At 43.2% G+C, this 21,597-nt stretch overlaps 1 protein-coding gene across 4 annotated transcripts in view; it reads right to left on the bottom strand.

Annotated features, from left to right (window-relative positions):
- The window catches only part of STK32A (serine/threonine kinase 32A), a 92,651-nt gene that overhangs the window by 46,058 nt on the left and 24,996 nt on the right, over positions 1-21,597 (bottom strand). For all 4 annotated transcript variants that reach the window (XM_050962760.1, XM_050962758.1, XM_050962759.1 and 1 more), the window contains 3 exons: positions 15,929-15,984; positions 14,024-14,175; positions 6,441-6,614 (listed from right to left, as the gene is read on the bottom strand). In XM_050962760.1, coding sequence (XP_050818717.1) covers positions 6,441-6,614; positions 14,024-14,175; positions 15,929-15,984 — 382 coding nt within the window. The remainder of the gene's footprint in view (positions 1-6,440; positions 6,615-14,023; positions 14,176-15,928; positions 15,985-21,597) is intronic.

The following is a 21,597-nucleotide window of genomic DNA, read 5'->3' as shown; positions in this document are numbered from 1 at the left end:
GCACATTTAGGGATTAGATCTGTGTATTCCTAAACAGTCTTACTGGAAAGACAAAATGACATATTGCACTCTGCAGTCTATTTGAAAAAAACATGTGTGGAAACTGTTAATGGGAAGAGATACATAGTTTTGCTGCATATGTTTTCTGTCCCAGAGTATATCCTCTCTGCTAAAGGTCTGATGAAGGGTAGTAAGCAAACAACTCCCCACAGGCAAGCAACTCCTACTTAGTGCATGTATATGTGCAGTGTTTAGCCATCCTCTAGTGAACTGTGGCTTTTCAGAGAGATGGAATGATAAACAATGCCAGACTGGTTTTGTTTTGTTTTTTTCTATTGCCATTAGAAGGTGGGTTGAGTCCCGATAGCAGCTGTTGATATAAGTTAATCATAAAAAATGGCCATAGAGGGTCCCATGAAAGTTGGACTGCTGTGGTTCTTTTGTGCAGGGCAGCACACAGGGTGATGCGAACCCCTCAAGAGAAGCACAGCCCAGCTTTGTCAGCTTGGGAGAGCAGTGCAGGAGTGAGCCAAGAATCCTCTGGCCTCTAACCCTACAGTGGGAAACATGTATGGGAGCAGAGGGTTGCTTCTTGCTTTCTCCCATGCTAACACCTGTGTATGGGAGGAGCTCTCTGAAAAAAGCCACAAGGCCACTACATTGTCCTCTTTTAAACCTCTCCTTAAAACATCCCATGCCTGGATGCACAACACTCAACAGTGGTTAAATCAAGGGGCAGCTGGTGTGACCGTTGCTTATCACACAAATCACGAACTGTCTCTTTGTTGCCTGGTGCTCCCTCCTCTTTGTTGAATCAAACCTGTCACTTTTTGTTTTATACTGTAAACTCTTTCGGACAGGACCATCTTCTTGGTATAACGTGTTCAGTCCCTAGCACTTGACTGGGGCCTCTAGGAACTACCACAGAGAAATAAATTAATAACATCAACAATTATAGCACAACGTCAAGCTGAAAGTTAGGATTTCTCCCCACTACTCCCTTATGCACATACCCAGCCAGGCTACTCAAGCCAAACATTGGCCTGAGGCTTTGGCCCTTAGTGTCTAGTACAAATGCCAGTACTAGTACTGTGTGTCAATACTAGAACAGTGCCTGGTACTACCTGCCTCAGCGGATGAGGGAACTGATGGGGCCAGTGGTAAGGGAGGGAGATAGTGAGGAGGGGGTGCATTCCCCAGCTCCCAGAATTGGAATGGCAGCCATGTGGAGCATCTTTTGGCTCTATGGGCAATACACAAGTTGTGCACCTCCCCTGGTTAATGTTTAATAAAAATTGCGGGCTGCCACTAAATCCATCCATGAGTCTGTCCTGATCTCGCCGCTGTGTCCGCACCAAAGAAACCTTATCCCCTACTTGACAATGTATAATTCATACTCATCCATTATTTGGTGGCTGGTGAGCAGGTGCAGGGTAGAGACACTAACCCAATACCCTCATTACCACTCTACAGTTTTGTTTCCCAGAGCAAGGTGGTGTCTGTGGGTAAGTGAGTTTGAAAGGGGCGGCAGAACTGTGCCTGATTGCAGAGAGATATACGCATCACAAAGCAAAAATCCAGGCATGTGTTAAAACAAAAGAAAAAATAAAAAATAAAACTACTGAGAAAATAGGAGCTCTAACGTGCCAGTGCCAGTCTCAAGCTGCAAGAAGAGCTGAACTTTTCAACAGGGCTGGGATTCTTCTTAATTGAGGGGTGAATTATTCCTATGAGAATATTGAAAGTCAGGCCTTTTGCTGTTTGTCACATTTGTAAAACATCAGACTCAAAGCTATTTTAAGCTTCACTGTCTCCTGTGTAGGATGTTCCTTCCCTGTCTAGTGACACTGGCTCATTTTAACATTCATTAATATATTGGGTTTTTTTTTTTTTTTTTACTATATTGTGTTCTTAATCATATTGTATTCTAAATTTTGTGCAGTGCCTTCTTTCTACAGCTTCACACTTCAGAGTTCCTTGCTGAGCTGATTTCATGGAATTATTATTATATAAATCTTATTGTAGTAATTTTTAAGTTCATTCTCTTCTTCCCTTTTTTATATTCCTTAGCTGTGTTCTCTATTAACAGATATCCATTCCAAAGGCCTCTAGTGTGTTATGTTTGTAATGCATACCGTAGAAGAAGCAGGAGGTAACAGCACTTTGATGCAACCAATTTATCCATTTAAAGCCAAATCCTACAGTCCTCACTCAAACAAAATTCCACTGGATTAATTGGTTTTTTGCCTGAGTAAAGACTGAAAATCTTTAGTGGATTTCTACTGAAACTGTCATTGGAATAACACACTACACCAGAAACTCATGTGCTACCAAGGCCAATCAAAAGAATCAGTAGGCACCTGCTGGTCATTTGAAAACAACACACAAGCAGTGAGATTCCACTGAATGGAACATACGATCAGTGTTGCAGGCCTCTTGCCATAATAGAAGATCATGTGGAAGAATAAGGGGAACCTATGCCTCTAGATAGGTAAGTCCAAAACTGACTGCAAAGAGTTACAAAGAGATCTCATAAAACTGGGTGATTCTGCTTCAAAATGGTAGATGAAATTCAGTGTTGATATGTGCAAAGTAATGCACATTGGAAAAAATAATCCCAACTGTACATACAAAACGATGGGGTATAAATTAGCTGTTACCATTGAAGAAAGAGATCTTGGAGTCACTGTGGATAGTTCTCTGAAAACATTTTCTCAACGTGCAGCAGCAATCAAAAAAGGCTACTGGATTATTAGGAACCACCAGGAAAGTAACAGATAATAAGATCGAAAATATCATAATGCCACTAAATAAATCCATGGTACGCCCACATCTTGAATTCTGCATGTAGTTCTGGTCACCCCATCCAAAAAAAAGATATATTTGAATTGGAAAAGGTACAGCGATGGGCAACAAAATTGATGAGGGGTATTGAACAGCTTCTATATAAGAAGAAATTAAAAAGACTGGGACTTATCAGCTAAGAAGAGAGACGACTAAGCAGGGATATGATAGAAGTTTATAAAATCATGAATGTTGTGGAGAAAGTGAATAAGGAAGTGTTATTTACTGTATGACATAACACAAGCACCAGGGGTTACCCAATGAAATTAATACACAGCAGGGTAAAAACTAACATAAGGATGTACTTCTTCACACAATGCAGTCAACCTGTGGAACACGTTGCCAGGGGATGCTGTGAAGGCCAAAAGTATGACTGGGTTCAAAGAGGAATTAGATAAGTTCATGGAGGACAGGCCCATCAATAGCTATTAGCCCAGGTGGCCAGGAATGCAACCCCATGCTCTGGGTTTCCTACACCTCTGATTGATAGAAGCTGGGACTGGACAATGGGATGGATCACTCGATAATTACCTTGTTCTGTGCATTCCTTCTGAAGCATCTGGCACTGGCCACTGTTAGAAGACTGGATACTGGGCTAGATGGATGATTGGTCTGACCCAGTATGACCCAGTATGGACGTTTTTATGTAAGATATCACTAGGGTGGTCTATCCCTGTATTAAAGTTATTGAAAGCTCCGAGGAAAACAGAGTACCACGGGCTGGAATTAGTGATTCAGTAGATGATGCTTTTTCCTCTCAGTCGGTACCGAACCAATGTCCTAACATGATATTAGGCAGCCGTATGTTGATGAAAATGGCATCTTTGAGACAAATTGTAAAAACAACCTCTGGTTAACTTGTGGCTATTAAAGATTCCATGGCACTTTTCTCAAGGGTTGGGTGCTAACCGAGATCCTAGCTACATTTTATTTTAGGTCATTTTCACCTCTCTCGGTAGTTCTATGCCTCCCCCTCTCCACCAATCACTGTAGCATCTAAGCAGCTACATAAGCTCCCAAAGCAATTGTAACTGGACAGGGTGTGTCCTTTACTTCCTGACTTAAATTGCTGCATGTTATTTGCTGTGCACTGAAAAACAAATCGTGGCTGTGCTTCTTCCCTGTGGTGGCTGCATTTCAATGTAGAATGACTTGAACCCTGTGTACAGTTTGTATATCGGATTATTAGGTTTGTAAAGATATTTGTAATCATTCAGGATGAGAGGTAATAGAAATATGATATTATTACAAACTGAAACAGAGAAAAAATCTCTGCTGATATAAATGGCCATAGCTCCATTGACTTAAATGGAGTTTCATCCATTATTACCAGCAGAGAATATAGTCATGATGTACAAATGCAGCATATTGGCCAGTTCCTATTATTCACCCTCTGGCATCACATTTATTGTATTTTTATAACTAGTTGTCTAATTAAGCTGTATCATTGTTCCAGAAGTTAAAAAAAATATCACCAGTAAGGTCTGCATTGGGAGCCTGACATTACTGCCTCTTTGAGCTAAAACATACCAAATATCAATCACAATGGGATTGTGATGAAAGGTGACCTATCACTTCTCCGTACTGCATAAACTATCTTTTAATTTCACATTAGTAATTCAGTCAAGAATAATTTTTTTTTAAAATCAGACTTTAAAAAACAAATATAAATTCTTCGTTGGTAGTGTTCAGTTGTAATAATTAGTTTCCATGAAATTATTCTTCAGAGGGATGGTTGCAATTAGGCCCTGAGGGCTGATTGTAATTAGTTTTGTTATTCTTATGGGTATTTTTAAAATCAAGTAATCACTTCCTCCAAATTTTGAACATTCCCTGTCATCCAACATAGGTGAATAAAGCAAGCAAAGGAAAGGAATCAGAACAGGAGAAGTGGAAATTCAAGGTCACCTTCAAGAACATGTGTTATCAAAGTTCTACTTTTCCCTCTTGAGATAGATACCTTGCAGAGCAGGTGGTATCCTGTGAACCGCAGGGGCAGTTTCCTTCTACCATATACTACTACTCTGTATCCTACTGGAGCTACCATTCATGCTAACAGAAATACCACATAGACATAAGACAGCAGAAGGTCTTTCATTGGTTGGAGGAACTCAATTGTGCTTCATTGGCCATGCACAAACTCCAGTGAGAAATTCCAACATTGAGACAGGCATTTAATTCACATTTAGGAGAAGGGGCATCTATTTCCATTCCTCTTCCTTCTGTTTCTTACAGAGAGTTAGCCCTGCTGCCTACAACTTCAAATGCAACAACAGAGGTCTCAGTAGAGGTGCCTTCTCTCCATTGCATTTCCTTCAACAGATAAGTCTGACATTGAGGAGCTGGAGCTAATTAAATCTAGTAGTTATATCTTCTTGCAGGATGAGTGGAAAAATATTCTGTGGTATCTGCCCAAGGGAGGGAAATAGCATGCTCTCTGCATTAGAAATATTTAAAACCTTAAACTTCTCTAAGAAAAGATTTCAGGAAGCCACAAATGTGAGTTTTCTGCCCTGTCCCTAAGCTTCTCCTTCTCCTTCCACATCAGTGAGGGACAAAACAGATGAGTACTGTTATATCCACTCTCGTCTGTCAGGAAAGGGGAGCCATCTGCAGTCTGTTACACAGAACATTTCCTCTAGCTTTGACTCTCTACCTCATCCTGATGCTCCACATCCTGGGCACCCTCCTCCCAGCCAAGGCAGCCTGGAAAAGACTTCCTTAATAGTCTGTCCATGCTCCTACAAGTTTCACTGTTGAATGATGTGAGGTGTTCCAGAAGCTATGTATCCCACACTGACATGGGTGGAATAAAGCAGATGACTTAACATGCCTTTTTCACTTCTAATTTCTATAGATATACATTGTCTCCAAAGTACTTCCCAAACCTAAGCGCTGGGAAAGACCTGAACTAAGAAAAGTTGGCCAAACTACAGTTCAAAACAATTAGTTTGTAAAAATGCAACTTGGACCCAGACATGGTCAAGTGGTTAGAACTTGAAACCTTTCTCAAGAGACCTGATTCTGCTACTGACTTCTGTAGGATACAGGGCAAGTTGCTTAACTTCACTAGGCTTCAGTTTCCCTTTGTGTTAAAAGGAGATAAAAATACTTCTTTGTAAGGCACTCTGAGGTTCTCTAGTAAAAGTCACCATACACGTGGCTAGGTATTATTATTTTCTGAACATGATCACTTTATTTTCCAACAATGATTTCCCTATCAAATTACCTCAGTTTACAAATTAAAACATTTTTCTTACGACTAACAGAGCAGGCTCCCCTGCTAACAGAAAATCAAGCTGTGTTATTTCTGTATATCAAGCCATAAAGATTTATGAATCAGAATGTAGTGACTAACTTTGCAGCAATGATGCATGAGACAGAATGGAATGCACCTTGCTCCACTTAGTGGATGGAATAAAAAATGAGTAAAGTTGGCAGCTCTGACTTAGAGATATTCAGTAACAAGCTGATGTCTTTTTCTCATAGCTAAGGTTTAAAACCTCCACTGGTTCTGCCTCAACCATAAAGTAATGCATACCAAGACACAACAACAGAATGTCAACATCAACCCACCTTTAAAGCCCATGACTGACCTGTGGATGATGCGTCTGCTCTGGAGATAGTCCAGTGCCAATGCCAGCTCACAGATGAAGAGTCTCACAGTGTCTTCTTGAAATCGAACATTTTGCTGTAGATGATAACGCAGATCTCCTCCAAGAAGTAGATCCACCACCATGAACATGTCCTCCTCATCTTGGAATGAGTACCTGAGAGAGTAGAAACACCATGCTACAGCCAAGTCTTGACTCAGGACAGGTAATATTCAAAGAAAAAGAGATCGAAAGTGCGTGCCCTCAACAGCCACATCTGAACAAAATTATTATAGTGCTACATCCTTATATGGAGTTTTGCCACTCCCACTCACATGTTTGGACCATACTGCGTTTTACAGACACATATGGTATGTGTGTACTGCCATGAGACACCTGTGGTTGACCCGTGCCAGCTGACTCAGGCTCACAGGGCTCAGGCTGCAGGACTGTTTCACTGCAGTGTCGACTTCTGGGCTCAGGCTGCAGCCCAGGCTCTAGAATCCTGTGAGGTGCAAGGGTCCCAGAGCCCAGAAGTCTACACTGCAGTGAAACAGCCCAGCAGCCCGAACCCGAGTCAGCTGGCACTGGCCAGCTGTGGGTGTCTAACTGCAGTGTAGACATAGCCTATGGGCCCAATCCAGAATGGTGCTGAGCACCTCTTGCAATCCTGCTGAGCTGAGGGCATTCAGCGTCACATGAGACTGGGTCCCTAATTTTTCAAATCAGATCAATGCCTGTGTTTGATACTGTAAGTAAGTTCATAGTATTAACACTAATCAGATTTGGGACAAATGTACTGATTACTGATGAAGACTTTGTCTCTCTATATAGCTATCTAAATATCTCTATACATCTTTACACATCTTTATATATGTATTTTTGAAAAACGAATTGGTTCACAGCTGTCATTATTTCTAAATAAGGAAGTAATACTCAGGGTCAACAATCCAATGCTTATGAGCAACTGTAAAATAACAAATCAGCCTAGAGCTGGTGCATTCACAAATCCTGCTGATGATAGCTCATCTCAATTGATTAGACTCTTCCTGTTGGTATGCATACTTCCATCTTTTCATGTTCTCTGTATGTATAAATATCTCCTGTCTGTGCGTTCCATTCTATGCATCCAAAGAAGTGAGCTGTAGCCCACGAAAGCTCATGCTGAAATAAATTTGTTAGTCTCTAAGGTGCCACAAGTACTCCTGTTCTTCTTGACAATACTGTTATTTTTCAAAGTGTGTTCTTTAATTTCAATACGTCGCAATGTATACCGGTGTTTGTAATTATGGCTGAATTACACACACTTCTATTTACATTTCTGTGGCAATTTCATGACTGGATTGATGTGGGCACATCTGTTTGGTAATCCAATTAACTACGCCCAGTGAGAGAGAAGAGCAGTGGTTCCCACTGTGCAGGTGCCCCTGAGTAAATACTGGCACAAGAATACAGAGAGTCCCACATCATCATACTGTGTACATACCTGAAAAACATAGACTAGCTACTTGCTACAGATGCTATCAAAAGGGATAGTCTAAAGGGAACAACATGCCAATTTTTTTCTTAAACAGAAAGGGGCCATCTAATTTTAATAGGAAAAGGAGATGTCTGACCCTGGGAATGAAAGCCATCCCTGTTCTAGTACTGACTTCCCCTATAACCTTGAACAAGTCATCTACATTAGCTACCTGATTCCCCCATCCTTTAAATTACTATCTACTTCATAGTGGTGTTGTAAGGACAATTAGTAGTTATAAAGTGCAGAGAAAAGTTGTGTCTGAAAAGTATTAAAAAGCCATTTTTCTAGATGAAAAGGTGTCTCAAACATTTAAGTTGAAAGATACTTTTTTACATAGTAAAAAGTAGGTATTTCATTTGGGTAAAGTTCTGTCTCTTTTAAAAGCAGTGGGAGTGAACAGTAATTGTTCTGCTTAGGATCAGGTCATGAGCCTATTGTCCTGACAGAAAGGAAATAAAGCTCAAATGCAAATATTCTGCATGTTTGACTGGACATAGTTAAATGCTTTGGGTAGTTTCAGGGTTATTTTCTCCAGTGGTGCCTTAGGGGCTCAGGAAATGAACTTATTTTTTTAAACAATTTGTGCTTTTCCATTTGGCAAACATGGATTCCCTGTTTTCAACATGTCCCTTCCCATTTGCCTCTAAACTCTCAACCCCACCTCAGCCTCAGTTGTGCTTCCAAACCATGGCATTTGACATCAGCTTGACCTTATTTGTGTACTCTCGTTTGTGCAACAGCATCAACGCTGAAGTCAGCAGAACTGTTGTACTGCCCTTGTTAATGAACTGCGGCTCATCACATAACTATAGGAGTATAAATGCACAACACAGTGATTTTATACAGCTCCACAATCAACATCAAACTTTCCTTGAAAATATCAGCCTCCTAATTCCTAACATGGCCCATGTTAGCCAGAAACAGCAATTGCAGAGGAAATCCTGCTCAGTCATTGTCCCTCGGGCTGAAGCATTCTTTAGAGAATTTCATTGATAAACTCTAGCAAGTCTTGACTAAACATGCGCACGCTGATATTTTTCAAAGTCTTATATAACGTGGGCAAATTTGGGCAAACTGGTACAGGGATGGCAAAAGGCACATCACTGCCACACCCTGCCAGATGTCAAGTCCCTGCTTCAAAGCATGCAGGCACTAGAGTTTCTCAGCTAAGCAGTTAAAAAAAATTTGAATGCACAAAACAGCATATTTGTCCCCCAATCTCATTGTCAGAAAAGGCTGGACCATTTTTCCTGAAGTTTTCCTAAAAACTTCAGCCTGAGGCAGACGTCCAGCATGGGGAATTTCAGCCCAAATTGTTGAAGTTTGGCAAAGTTAAAAGAACTGAAAACAGAGTTTTAGAATGAAGTGTCAGGCAACCTTAACTATGGGTATTGTTAGCTCTGCCTACAATACTGAGAGTCAAATGATGGCTCAAGTAATCAATACTTTCCAGACGCTGAGCAGTTAGTGCTCACAGCAGGCTCCTGAATATAGAGATGAAAAATGTCTGCTCTTATGCCAAGAGATTCCCCCAGGAAACAGCATAAGCAAATAGGATGCTAAATCAGGTTCTGTCTTTGCTTAAAAGCAAAGCAGATTGCACAAGCTTCAGCAACCAAACCAGGTGGCAGAGTTGTGTACATCTTCAACTGGAAGGCTTAAATCACTGTAAAACTGTGAGTCACAAAAAGCTCTGTAACACACGAGTGCCTCTAAGAGTGGCGGATCACAGTCACTTTTTTTCTTTTAAAAGAAGGGGTTTTTAAGTGAATGTTGTGCTTGCAAGAAGTTGCAGCTGGATGAGGCAGTCCTGTGTTGGGCCACAGAACACATACAGAACAGGCAGTAGCAGTGCAAACTTTCCTCACAGCCTGCCCAAAAGCTGTTTTGATGGCACTACCTCTGTGGAGAGGAGGTTTCAGTCTTTGGCTCTGCTGAGACTGCCAATGAGGATTCCAGTTAGGGCAGTTTTGTGGTGTATATATGTGTCCACTAGAACATGGCATTATTACTATGCCTGGAGTATGACTCAGATTGGCTTTATGGAGGACTAAACAATTCTGTTGGGAAAAAGATCTGTAAGAGAGAAGACCAGTGAGCAATTCAGCTGGTGCTTCTCCATACAGGGTTCTTCAGTCTGTGCAACAGTACAGGACAACCTCAGTGTCTATGCTAAAAAAGAGAGCCAATGGCTCCTCACTAACTAATTAGCCACAAAAGTCATCTTTCCACCTGCTAATATTGAAAACATTTCAGGCAGCAGAGCCTCAGCCCGAGTTTATTTCGGTTGGGAAGTCGGATATTTCATTTGTGTGTGCCCACATTAGGTAATCTCTCTCCAGTCTTCAACAATGTCCTCAGTGTGTTATGAAATAGGATCAAAACCTTCATATCTTGCCTCTCTGACAGCATTAGCTTAAAGAACATGGCCATTAGATCATAGGTGCGGGAACTAAGGGTGTTGCGGGTGCTGCCGCGCCCTCTGGCTTGAAGTGGTTTCTATCATATACAGGGTTTGCAGTTTGGTTCAGTGGCTATCAGCACCCCACTGCACAAATTGTTCCAGCACTCCCACATTAGATGGATCACAAGCATGTGCATTTCCTTTTTGCTATTCAGTACATAATCTGAGTTAGGTAAATCCTGCAGAATTTGGGTCGTATGGGCTGCAACGCAGTGACTAATAAAACACAGATACATTATAATTTTTATGGTATGTGGGGAGTACTGGGCATTTCCTACAAACGGTGTTAGGATCCCCCAGAGCCACTAGCCATCATAATAGAAGTATCTGTGTTTCTCTCATCAAGGAAAGGTGGTTCTTCATCCCCTTCTGCTGACCGGGCTATTGCTACTGCCGCTACCTATGGGACACAAGTCCTTTAGCTCATGTGCTAGAGGCTCATGCTTTTAGATTAGTAGCTCCTGGGTTCAAACTCAGGTTTCAGCCCAGGGCGGTGGGTTATATATGTCCCTGTTTCAGCGCAGCAGTCAGTAGGAGTAAGAACAGCAATATTTCAAAACATAGTCAAAGGGAGAGGGAGCAAATTGATTTGGCAAAGGGCAGCTCAGGGGTACGTATCAGGTAGTGGGGCTGGTCTGACTGAACAGCACGGCCTACATCCGCTGCATATTTGTGGAGCTGTGCAGTTGTTTTAGGTTCAGAGTAGAACCCTAAACTCACCCTTATTTTGGGAGGCTTGACCTACAAACCTTTCCTACAGTCTCATGCAGGATACAACAGGCATCTGTTCCCTCTTTTGAGTAGTCAGGAATTGCTGCCAGCAAATCTATATCCGCTAATAAAAAGTTTCTATTTATGAAATCCATTCGGGAGAACTTTACTGTTATTATTCTGCACGTATGCTCAGGAGGCATTAGGGAATAATACAAAAACCTGTAAACAGATCACTATATCCTGCTGATCACTGTATCCTGGTGCACTTGTAACATGTCACCAATGCAGTTACTTTGATGGTGCTACGTAAAAAGTGGCAGTATAAGCCAGCATGTATGGACCCCAAATACTCCTACATCTTGGAAGCCTGAGGTGGGATAAGGGATGCCATTTCCCCAGATAATGGTGTCAAGCCCCAGCTGCTTGGTCTACTGGAAACGCAGCATGGGATTAGCAATCTGGCCTGAGCTCTGTACTAGCAGTGCACCTGCTTTTGGCATCACTCGGCCAATTATGATGGGCTACCCTGTCTCTTCCTACGTAGACCCAAAGAATCCTACCAAAATCAGGAAGACGACACAGCATGAAGCCATAAGGTGGTGTACAAAGCTGCAGTCAAAAATCACAATTAACACAACAAATAGGGTCTGGGTTTGTATAGGAATGACTAATTCACATGCATTTTCTGAGACTGGTTCCCGAGAGTTTGTTAATAGTGCAGACCAGTTGCTCAGATAGGGGATGCAGATGTTACTTACTGCTCCAGTTTAAGTAGCTCCACTGGATGTCTTCATTTATCGTGTAAGGTTTCCCAAGTATCCCACAAGACAACTCTATTGATCAGCTGTGGGCAGCACCTTTCTATTGGCTATTCATGCTGGCATCTCATCAATTTGATAGAATATCAAGCATCACCAAAATCAAGCAACCAAAATAATCCAGTGAAAAATGTAATCCATGGATCATAAGCAAAGTTTAGCTGTCACATTTTGGGGATGTGGCCACAAGGGAGCTGGAGGCAACCATAATTACAAAAAATGAGAAACTCCGAGGTTTTGCTTTGGAGTGGTCTATGCATAAACATTACCCTTCATGTTGAGCTACTTGGGTTTGCATGGCTGAGTTCTGCTTTGAGTTCTCCATCCATCAAAATTATTACATTTCACCTGCTTTAGCACTGAAATGACATATCTCAGAGGATTTCAATAAGAAACCATAAACAAACTCAGAATCATTCCAAAGATTTGTGATCCTCAGTGGGGTTTGAGTTTTTAACTCAAAACTCCAAGTAACCAAGCAAGATTCCTATGGGTTTGGGTTTTGTTTTGAATGTTTTAACCCATTCGAAAATTACCTTTAGAGCTAATAAGTGTAATTACCCAGTATCCTGCAGGGACCTTCTAGTTATGTTATTTACCAATGGACTCTATTAAGCTGCTATGTAATTAAAGGAAAGTCACATGATATCTAAGCCCCTGACAACTGGAAATGTTACTGATGTCCTAATAAAATTATTGTCTCGCTTTAACAGTAGCAGAGCCTTATTTAAACCTTCGTTCCACTGTGCTATTGCAGGAAAACATGCTGAATCAAATGAAGATGGAGGGATTAAGATGTCTTTTATCACTGTGTTGATCAATCCCAGTGCTGATGGCTGGCAAACCACTGAAACAGTCTGTGTAGGCTGCATTGATCAAGTATGCTTAAAGGAAAGGGACTGTTTTATGTGCACATTTCCCAAAGAGAGATCTGAGTTTCTGCAATAAAATTTGAATTGTGGTGGATTTTTTTTTCTGTCACTAAATCCACTGAACAACGGCTTTTATCTTTGCTGAATAGCATTAGTTCAGCAAATATCAATAAGGTTTTAAGGCTGGCTTTTGATGGCACAGAATAAACCACAAACTAGCAACCGGGAGGCAATGGGGAGCAAAGGGAGGGACAGGAGAGATGGAGACCAACATTGATCGAGATTAAGATTGATCTACCGAGGTACTTAGTGGGTGATGCATGCTTCTACCCTACTCTTTGATATTAGATTTCTGGTTATCTGCTGCCAAGAGAGAGCAAGTTTGAATAACATCCAGTCCTTTCACCAAGGTTATCAATCACATTAGCACAAGAAGTTAACGCACACTGCATTAAAAGCCAGCAATGTTTCTTTATTCCAGCCGTGGGGCTGGTGCTTGTTTAATAGCTTGAGAGGCCCAATCCTGCAGAGTTGAAATCAGTGGGCGTTATGGGTGCTCCACACTTCCCAGGATAAAGCTTCATTCATTGTAAACTGGTGCATTATAAATGCCACAGAGGAAGCATACGGTGTCAATTTTCTAAAGACTATATTCAGCCTTTGTGACTCTCTAACCCATTTTGTGCCCTTTGGCACAAAAGGTGACTGTTTCACAGCAAAAAGAAAGCTCAGGGCAAAATCTATTGCATTTGTACTTTGCCAGGCAAGACATGGCAGCCTCCACTGTCAGAGGAGTAAAACTGGAAGGAGTGGGCACCTGCTACCTCAGGCCAGTGGATATCCATTCAACTAAATAGGAGCTGGAAGGGGGCCCCATTATGGGAGCACCGTTTGAATCTGAGTCCAATTGTATTTCCAGCTAGAAATGGAAGCTGTTGTTTTTATCAAGAGCTGAGTCAAATAAAACTGGGTTACGGGCAGTCAGAGACACCCCTGAAGAACAGCCATAAGAGAAACAAAAATACACATAATAGAAACATGGCTTTTTTTTAATAAACAGGGGTTTTTTTTAAAAAAAAATCTCCTAGGTTTTCAGAGTTGCTGAGCAGCCTCAGCTCCAACTGACATCAATAAGCCCCCTGAAAGGCAGGCTCCTAATAAATGGAAAAGGTATAAATAAAGTACTAATGACTTACCACAAATTAACCAGGAAGGGGTGTTCCAGGCCCTGCATAATCTGCAGCTCTTTGAACACATTTCTCACTTCATTACGCTCCACACACTTCTGTTTGTTCATGTATTTCATGGCATACATTTTCTTGGTGTCATTCTTCTGTACAATGCAGACCTAAGTGAGCAAACAAAGATGTTAGATTGGGCAGAGTCGCTAGGAGACATCTTGAAAGCAAGTTTGTGCAGGTGAAATGTGCTCTTATGAGCATCCTTGTTAACTTCAGTGAGATTCATGTCCCTAGGTCACAGCCCCATGCACTTACGATTTAACCCTGCACATCACCTGTAAGTGCTATATTTAGGGTGACCAGACGTTCTGATAAAATTGGGACTGTCCCGATTTTCAGGCATTTGTCCCGCATCTCAATCGATGTTTGGTCGGGATGCAATTTGTCCCGATATTTTGCACTCTTTTTCTTTTGTTTTGTTCCGCCGGTGGAACTCTGCATTTTTTGTTTTTGTTTTTGTTTTTTTTGCTCTCTCTCTGCTGGCAGGACTCCGGGACTCCAGGCTTTCTTTCTTTTTTTTTTTTTGCTGTGCTGGCAGGACTCCGTTTTGTTTTTTCCCCTCCCCCACCTCTGCCAGCGGGACTCTGGGACTCCATTTATTTTTGTTCCTCTTTATCTCTCTCTCTCTGCCGGTGCGACTACATTTTTTTTTTCCTTTCTTTATTTCCCCCCCTCTCTCTCTGCCAGCGGGACTCTAGGACTCCGTGCTTTTTTTTTTTTTTTTTTTTTTTGCTGTGCTGGCAGGACTCTGCTTCCCCCCTGCCAATAGGACTCTGGGACTCCGTATTTTTTTTTTTGCTGTGCCGGTAGGACTTCCCCCCAATGTGTCCTGATATTTCTCTCTCTGCCAGCGGGACTCCATTTTTTTCCTTTTTCTCCCCGCCCCCCACCAGCGGGACTCCGGGACTCCGTTATTTTTTTTTCCTCTCTCTGCTGGCAGGACTCAGGGACTCCGCACTTTTTTTTTTTTTGCTGTGCCAGCGAGACTCTCCCCCCAATGTGTCCTGATATTTTCTTCATCCCATCTGGTCACCCTAGCTGCATTCAATATTAGTGCTAAGAAGAATCATAGTTAGAGTACAGAGTTTGTCAAAGCAAAGTTGGGGTATTGCAGGTTTATCGAGTAACTGACTAATCTCTGCTTTTTCCCTACAATTATCCATCGTTCACGTGCTGCATGCTGCTCCCTGAGCCTCCCTTTCGCCAAGCAGGACTGTAGGGTAGGAGCTGAGGGCATTCACCGAGACAGCCTCACTCCCTGCAGGCAGGACTTGTGAGTACTAGTGGGACATCATCTCCTATCTATAAGGATCAACACAATTTTTCCAGTGTAGCACAGCTGATCCATCAAACCTCTGGGCTTTTGGCATCTTCCAGACATGGGTTTTGTCATAGATATCACCATACTGAAAAAAACCCACAATCCTAACACGATATTTAGATCCCCAAAGTGGGATTCCAAACACAGATGTTTCTCTGCTCCCTGCAGTGCTGCTCTCAGAGAATCATAGTGCTTTGTCAAGGATACACCAGGATGCTCAAGTGGGCATCTCCATTGGTAGGGGAGTCTTCATTCAGAGGATGTTTACCCAGCTAACATAGTGAAAGTCAGCTGGCTGGGTTTATCATTAACTGCAATTTAAGATCTTGTAATAGAATTTGGGAATTCCAAATGGATGACAAGTCAAACTTAGAGACTCTTCCTGGATTATTAGGACTTGAAGTTCAGGTCAAATCTCATCAACAAGCAATATTCCATTATTCTGCAATAAGCTCTCAAATTTATGCTTCTCTAATGTGCCCGGTACATGGCTAGCTACAGTCTCTGTTGTGCATACACACAACTCTCAAGGAGCTTACCTTTCCAAAGCTGCCTTTCCCAATGGCTCGCAAAATTTCAAAGTGATCAAAGGTCACTGCAGGAAACAACAAATGTTCATAAGTTCAATGTTTGAGCTGAAATTTGATTTTGTAATTCCCTCACCCCACCCCGAACTGAGACTGTTAATAAAAATGAAGGATTTCCAAGGGATATTCTCCTCCGGTTGCTGATGGACAGTTGGGGCACCACCCACAGTAGTTACGCTATTCATGTTATTTCCCATTTGGCTGTAAAAGCAAGTTCCTGGGGCAGTAAATGTCCATTTTCAATGGCATATAGGCAGGAAACCATCAAACAAATGTTTTCACATCTCCTCAGCTATTGAGCTATGGGAGTCTGATCTTGCTCCCACTGAAGTCAACTGCAAAACATCCACTGTGTCCACTTCATCAAAGATCTATGCACTTTGATGGCCGTGAAACAAGCACCACCTCTCTCAGGAGCCTAGGTACAGACAGTACTTCTTGGCTTTAGATTATTATTCTGTTAAACAACTAATAAAAACCACCAACCCAAAAGCTGAGAACTCTTCTGTCACCCAGAATCAACATTGTTTGGTATCTGCACAGTGCAGGAAAGCTCAGCCCCGACCATGCAGCTTTACGGAATGTGAACTGTAATCCAAAGAAGGAAATCATTTCATTCTCCATTGGGACCTCTGAACAGAGATGGGTTCCTGGGATATGCTCTCCCCTCTGTGAATGCTAGGCAGGTGACTCTCATTCACACTAACTGGAATGATCTGTTCATATCAAGCGCTTGTGATCAACAGTGTGCTAGGCTATGTCCCAGCAGAAGCAAGAAAGAGATTTGCAGATGAACAGCAGATCAAAGCAAAGAGGTAGATTAACTGTTCTGGGTTCAAACCCTGTCACCCATGGTCTTCAACTGGAAATTGAGGGTGATCAGCAGGCAAGACAAGGCACCATAACTGTAATTTCTAAGTTGCAGAGTTTGACTTCAGCTAGTGCTAGGTCAAGACCTGTATGAAGCAACACCCCGAGATCCCACAGCACCATACCATACAGCCATTAATTAGAAAAGATCCTAATGGGGAATCCATTCCTTATACCAGCCACTGCTTTAAAGGCACTTAAACCTCACTGGGTGGCTGATTTGAGGCATCAAATCAAATCTACTGGTAGATCTCTAATATCACATTAGCCTTAATTACTGTGACTCCAGAATCATCAGGCACCACCGAAGTGATGGGCCTGAAATCACAGAGTTAATTTGTCTTGTCCATTGCTTTATTTCCAGTCAATTAGTGAGTGGATGGGAGGGGACCATGTGTCTGACCTGCTTTGCTGAAAACCCGTTCTGAGTGGAACAATACAGGCCAGCGAGAATGTCCGTGATGGATTGAAAGTGACAGAGAGCGAGATGCCATATTACTCCTTCGTGCCAGCTTGTTCCTGTCTTACAGTTGCACCACTAGCGGGGCAGCAGGTTGCATTCTAAACTGCTCACTGCTTTAATAATAAAACTTCAGCACTGGGGTCAGACAATGACATTTTTTAAAAAGGGTCATTCTCAGGGCATGTTATAAAGAGAGTGAGTTTTGCTGGGTTGACAGCCCTTAGAGGCCAATGTTTAAACCCTAAACAAGGACAACATAGGCAGCAGCGCAAGCTTTCCCCACACAGCTCTATCAACATGTCCCTTTCCTAGAGGCTGAGAGGACAGTTTAGTCTCCATGCCCCATTTAATCAACGGCCTCACTGCTGAGATTGACAGCAAGGGGGCCAATTAGCATCAGGTGTAGTGGGCCTGCCAGCAAAAGCACCTGTTGTGATGGTGGACGTTTTATTAATTACTTTAGAAGACAACTGGCTCCATAGTCCCCAGCACAGTGCTCTGGGAGCGTACGTATGGAGGCTTGACCATGAGCAAGGAATTGGAGAGGCAGTTGGTCCATGCAGCCTCTTATATTCCCAGTTCAGAGTTAATCAGTAGAGGGAGAGATAAAGACATAGGCATGAACCTCTGAACACTGAAGTCTTCTGGTTTCATGCGCATGGAGCATCACCTCACACACAGTGAGTACATACAGGGACCAGCACTCCACAAAGAGTTGTGTTCTGCAGCCAACATAAAGAGATCAAACCAGTATGATTCTCATCATTTACCGGGCACACTTAATGTGCTCTACAAGAAACAGTCCACACCTGAAAGGTTTTCAGTCTAAAACATATTGCCATTTCATAGTCTGAAGGCTTTTCTCCTCTATAATGGCTATTCCACCTGAATTCCATTTTGAATTTTAAGTGAAATCAAAGTGAAAGAGCTTGCTTTAAAAACCAAAGTAAATTGACACTTGGGTTACAACTAACGTACATCTGGCCCAGAGAGGTTAAGTTTCATGGACTGCTTACAATAGGATTTGTCCTAAGGGAGTTAGGAGTCCAGCTCCCTAAGGCCCCTTTGAAAAATCACTGCCTAGATGTCTCATCAGAGCTAGAGAGGAGCACAAAACAAAACCCTATATCCCAGAGTCAATTTGGGAAGACAGAGTGGGGGTATTCTCAGGCTCCTCCCACAATCAAGTCTCCACCTACCCCAAATTCAGAGGATTTATAGCAGGTTTAAGTGTGACCAAGAAAGCCATCCCGGGCTCCCTAGGTGCCCAGGTTCACCATATTGACGACACCCTCTAATCCTTTCATTCTCCAGCCCCAGGTTCCAACCACACCTCTCATGTGAAAACTCCTTCCTGGCAGATTCCATGATGTGCTACTGGCAGGGTTGGCTCCAGGCCCCAGCACACCAAGCACGTGCTTGGGGTGGCAAGCTGCGGGGGGGCGCTCTGCCGGTCACCACAGGGGCGGCAGGCAGGGTGCCTTTGGCGGCTTGCCTGTGGGAGGTCCGCTGGTCCTGCTGCTTCAGTGGACCTCCCGCAGGCATGCCTGCAGAAGGTCCACTGGTCCTGCAGCTTCGGCGGGACCAGTGGACCCTCCTCAGGCAAGCCGCTGAATGCAGCCTGCCTGCCGTGCTTGGGGCGGCAACATGCCTAGAGCCGCCCCTGGCTACTGGCACTGGCTTCTGAGGCTCAGAAAGAGATTCTAAGTTACCCTCCCTTAGTCTGAAGGCTAAATAAGTGTAGTGAGTTTGGAAATCTCGTTTTCACGGCACCACTGGTGCGTGAGAACCTTCTGCTTCAACCCTTACTAAACTCTCTCCTTCTTTGTATCTTAGACCAAAGGGTCCTTGGAAAGCCCAGCTGTCCTCTCATTGCCATCTGCTGCCATGTTCATTAGCTGAACTGAGTTGCACAGAAACCAAGAGCCATTTGTCCCCAAAGCATTTTATCAGCAGAGATTTTCAGCAAGAATGTTGTTGCAAATCACTCTTCCTCAGCAACAGACACATTCTCCCACACACAGGATAACAGCCAGAAATGCATTCATTTTCTCCAGCATACACTGACTCGGACTTGAAACAAGGGCATCTTACTATGGTAACAGGACAGACAAAGACTGACATGAAGCTACAGCTTCGCTGTACACAACAGTACAAAGAACTCAGAATGTCATCAAAATTTAAGTCCCAGCTTAACCTCATACTTTTAAAACATTGGTCATATAGAAATGAACATGTTTTCCAAAGACAGAAATTAACATGGCAATAATGTAAATTCGGCCTCTTTCAACATAAACATGGTACATAGAATTCACCATACAAGGTCAGACATTAGGTCTGGTATTGGCCTCCAGCACTGTTCAATATATGATACTCCAGAGAAAGGGTGAAAACATCCATAACACATCTGGCCAGAAGCGTAAAACTAGAAGTGTTGGTGGCGGTAAATTTCTTCTTCTCTCAAGAGACTGAATGTACTTACCCCTAATAGGTATCTACACAGAGAACAATCCTTAAGGTAGAGGAACAAATAGGTCTTTTTCATTGATACTGCTTATTCTTCTAGGGTATCTTGATCTAACTGCACACTCTTCTTTTGTTGCATGCTTAATAGAAATGGATCTAAATCAAACACTTTGACCCAAACACATGCAGGCTTTGGAAACTTCTATGGATTACAGCGGAATTCCCCAGCCTATGTTACACCGGAGGATAGACTCAGTAATGAATTAGCCACTGGGCCAATGGGGCCTGTGCCCAGGAGCCCCAGCCAATTGGGGGGTCCCAGAAAAATGGGCACCCATGCGTCCTAAGCCTCTCTGATTGCCTGGTGCTCCTGCTGAGGAGTAGGGGAAGCCTCTGCCCCCACAACCCACTCCCCAGCAGGAGCGCCAGGCGGGTGGAGTGGGGCAAGCCCCTGTGCCCTCACTCAGTAGGAATGCTGGGATGGGGGGGGGCAACCCTTTGCGCCTTGACCCCATTTCCCCAGCGGGAGCACCGGGAGTGTGTGGGGGGGGTGAGACTGCAGGCGGAAGGGGTGAGGAGCGGCTCCCACTTGCTCTGGCCCAGGGTCCCACAAAACCATAATCCACCACTGGATAGACTACATGATCATACGGGTTCCTTTCGTCCTTAAAATCTAAAAATCTAAACCAGAAGCCAGTTTTCACAAACTTGCACTCTCCAGCTCCATTTTTTGTATTAAGGTCTTTACTAACACTTTTAACACAGAGGATACAGCTAACCCAGCTAAGTGAACGCTAAGTAACATGACACTTCTGATTTGAAGAACATTTCATTAGGGATGATCATTGTTTCTTACCTCTTTCTAGCCTCTAACAATGGGCTAATCCAAAAATCTTAGGTGCAAACACTAGCAACCAAAGTCTGGAACTAAATCCAAATCATTTAGTCTGGAGCCTTGTCTGCATAATGAAGAATCTTAATTCATTTTAGATGCCATCAGATAAGAAACTATTTCAATCATTCCCAAGTCGGAGACAGAATTCATATTACAATTAGGCTTGGCAGAAGTTGATATTTATTTTTTTGCAATGCCACAATATCAATTTTGATTTTAAGCATTTTTAAGCAATTTCAATTTCCAAATTTGGAAATTAAGGAGGGCGGGGGAGTAGGGTAAGGTCAGTGCTGATAGCGGGGCTGCAGGCGGCTCCTTGCCCAGTTAAGGGCTCTGAGACACCCAGGCACAAGGTGCAGAGGAGGCTATGGTCTTGGCCCACCAGAGCAGAGACCCCTGGCCAGGGCTGCAAAGAGAAGTACGAGGACCCAGGTGCAGGGAAAAGACGGTTACTCACCGTTGTAACTGTTGTTCTTCGAGATGTGTTGCTCATATTCATTCCAGGTAGGTGTACGCGCCGCGCGTGCATGTTTGCCGGAAACTTTTTACCCTAGCAACTCCAGTGGGCCGGCAGGTCGCCCTCTAGAGTGGCGCCACTATGGTACTAGATATATACCCCTGCCGGCCCGCCCGCTCCTCAGTTCCTTCTTGCCGGCTACTCCGACAGTGGGGAAGGAGGGCAGGTGTGGAATGGATATGAGCAACACATCTCGAAGAACAACAGTTACAACGGTGAGTAACTGTCTTTTCTTCTTCGAGTGATTGCTCATATCCATTCCAGGTAGGTGATTCCCAAGCCTTACCTAGGCGGTGGGGTCGGAGTGAGAGGTCACAGCCTGGAGTACTGCAGAGCCAAAGGCCGCATCATCTCTGGACTGCTGAACCAGGGCGTAATGGGAAGCGAATGTGTGGACCGAAGACCAGGTC

This window comes from Gopherus flavomarginatus, chromosome 7 (genome assembly GCF_025201925.1).
Source record: "Gopherus flavomarginatus isolate rGopFla2 chromosome 7, rGopFla2.mat.asm, whole genome shotgun sequence".
In the NCBI taxonomy this organism is placed as follows: domain Eukaryota; kingdom Metazoa; phylum Chordata; order Testudines; family Testudinidae; genus Gopherus; species Gopherus flavomarginatus.
The sequence above is the reverse complement of the archived record's forward strand: the minus strand, read 5'-3'. Positions and strand labels throughout refer to the sequence as shown.